The sequence below is a fragment of the Cephus cinctus genome, unplaced genomic scaffold (genome assembly GCF_000341935.2).
Source record: "Cephus cinctus unplaced genomic scaffold, Ccin1 Ccin1_scaffold0129, whole genome shotgun sequence".
In the NCBI taxonomy this organism is placed as follows: Eukaryota; Metazoa; Arthropoda; class Insecta; order Hymenoptera; family Cephidae; genus Cephus; species Cephus cinctus.
Genome location: NW_014332862.1, coordinates 2,280,797 through 2,282,723, shown reverse-complemented (window position 1 = coordinate 2,282,723; position 1,927 = coordinate 2,280,797). Strand labels below are relative to the sequence as shown.

The following is a 1,927-nucleotide window of genomic DNA, read 5'->3' as shown; positions in this document are numbered from 1 at the left end:
AAAAAAAAAAAAAAAAAAAAAAAAAAAAAAAAAAAAAAAAAAAAAAAGGTTGAATGACAATAAAATAAAATGGCGATAACCACCACCGAAGCGCGCGGTGTCCTTTTGACACTAGCTCTCCAAGAGATTTGCAGGTGTTTCAACGTATTACATGTGTATGAATATGTAAATATATTAACAATTTGCAATTCCAGCCTCGTAAACGGCCGCCAAACACTGCGACGTTACTGCAGTATTAAGTCGCTGCGTTAATTGGAATATTTAAATCCCACCCTCCACCCCCCACCAACCCGACACCGAAACCCGAAAGCGACCTCCTGGCATCCTGTGAAACACATACAAGTGCCAACACAACAGTTGGGGCCGCATTTCAGTAGCTGCCACCGGGAGGAATATTTAACAGCGTAAGGGTTGGTTAGCGCCCAACCTGCAACCGGGACAGGATGGTGGAAACGCGGCTGGTGCAGATGTCGCCGTTGTCGGTTCAGGGTGAACGTAAATTGGATATAACGAACGAATTAGGAAAAGACGGTGAAATATTGAGAAATAAGGGTTGGTGGGTATAAATACAAAGGAAAAAAAGAGGAGGGACGGAAAAAAAGAAAGTCTCGCTTTAAGGGTTTCGACCGTCGACGATCGGGAATATAAATAAATTCAGGTGTCCCCGTCAGGCAGAGTTAATTCCTTCGGGTCCTCGGTGCCATTGTCTGCATTCAATTTTACGCAAAGTTCGTCACGCTGTAATTTCCTTGACGTTACCTGTGGCTACAGCTTCTTAGGGTCCTCGCGGGGCGTCCCTGGCTCGTTCGCGGGACTTTCCTATATCGAAATACAATTTTCTCTGGGTTCCCTACGAGCCTGGGCCGTAATCGTTTCGCTTCAAGGAACTTCTTAAACTCTCGTCGTGCGGCGGCGATAAATATTTAAATTGAATCGGGGACGGGGTACGTCGCTCGCATGAAAACTGCGCTAACGAGTTGGCGCTTGCAGTTCAAGTAGCGACGCGACGCTGCCGCAACCACCGCGGGACAAGCCGGGCTCGATTTTCGTCCCCCTGATACATATATATATATATATATATATATATATATATATACGTATATAGACCCAGATCTCCACGTGTACTGTATATCTATATATACTCCCTGTATCAAGGCAGAATTTTCATTCCGATTGATAAATCGCTGGAATTGCTATGTTTTTTAATTAATTGCTTTTACCAGGAAAGCAATTAATATCACTTTGGATCCCTACTCAATCTCCATCGGGCGATATGGCAGTTCCTTGGCCTTGTAAGCCGGGAATTTAATACGGCGAACGCAAATAGGTACTCCATTTTTGTTGTTGGTCTTATACCTCGGTCGAGTACCATTAAGCGTCAGTGTAACGGCACGGAGGGTAAACCTGCTGGAGTTATGCTTGACGGGGATAACAATTTATAAAGGATGAACCGAGGTATCGGATGGAGCCATTTGTGTCCACGTGGTTGATCAATGACTATGTGGATGATAATGAAGACTGTATTCACCTGTTCCGTTCTCTCCGCTGGGACGAATACGCGCGTCGTAACGTCCCGGGCCCAGGATGCTGTCCAGGACCTGTTTCTCCTTCTCCCGAAAGTTCACCTTGGCCTGCGCACATCTGCGAAACAAGGAAAAGAAGAAAATTTATATTTTCATTCGTCCGGCACGAACGGAACGACGTATACTAATCGTCGTTAAATTCAGGAGAAGAGTCAGATTGGATGCTGCGCGACTTTTCGGTCCACGAGGGTGGTTTCCTTTTTTTTTTCTTTTTTTTTTTCATTGTTAAGCCAAAGGATATCAGGGGGTCGGAAGGAAAGGAGAGGAATATGTACACGGTGGATGAAAGGGAATGAGATAAAAAGAAAAAGGAGAAAAAGAGGGTGAGACCAAGTGGATCCAAG

General features: G+C 44.8%; 1 protein-coding gene across 6 annotated transcripts in view; it reads right to left on the bottom strand.

The window, feature by feature from the left end:
• LOC107262848 (glutamate-gated chloride channel) overlaps positions 1–1,927 on the bottom strand; it is an 83,682-nt gene that overhangs the window by 51,542 nt on the left and 30,213 nt on the right. For all 6 annotated transcript variants that reach the window (XM_015729459.2, XM_025080158.1, XM_015729452.2 and 3 more), the window contains one exon: positions 1,529–1,641. In XM_015729459.2, coding sequence (XP_015584945.1) covers positions 1,529–1,641 — 113 coding nt within the window. The remainder of the gene's footprint in view (positions 1–1,528; positions 1,642–1,927) is intronic.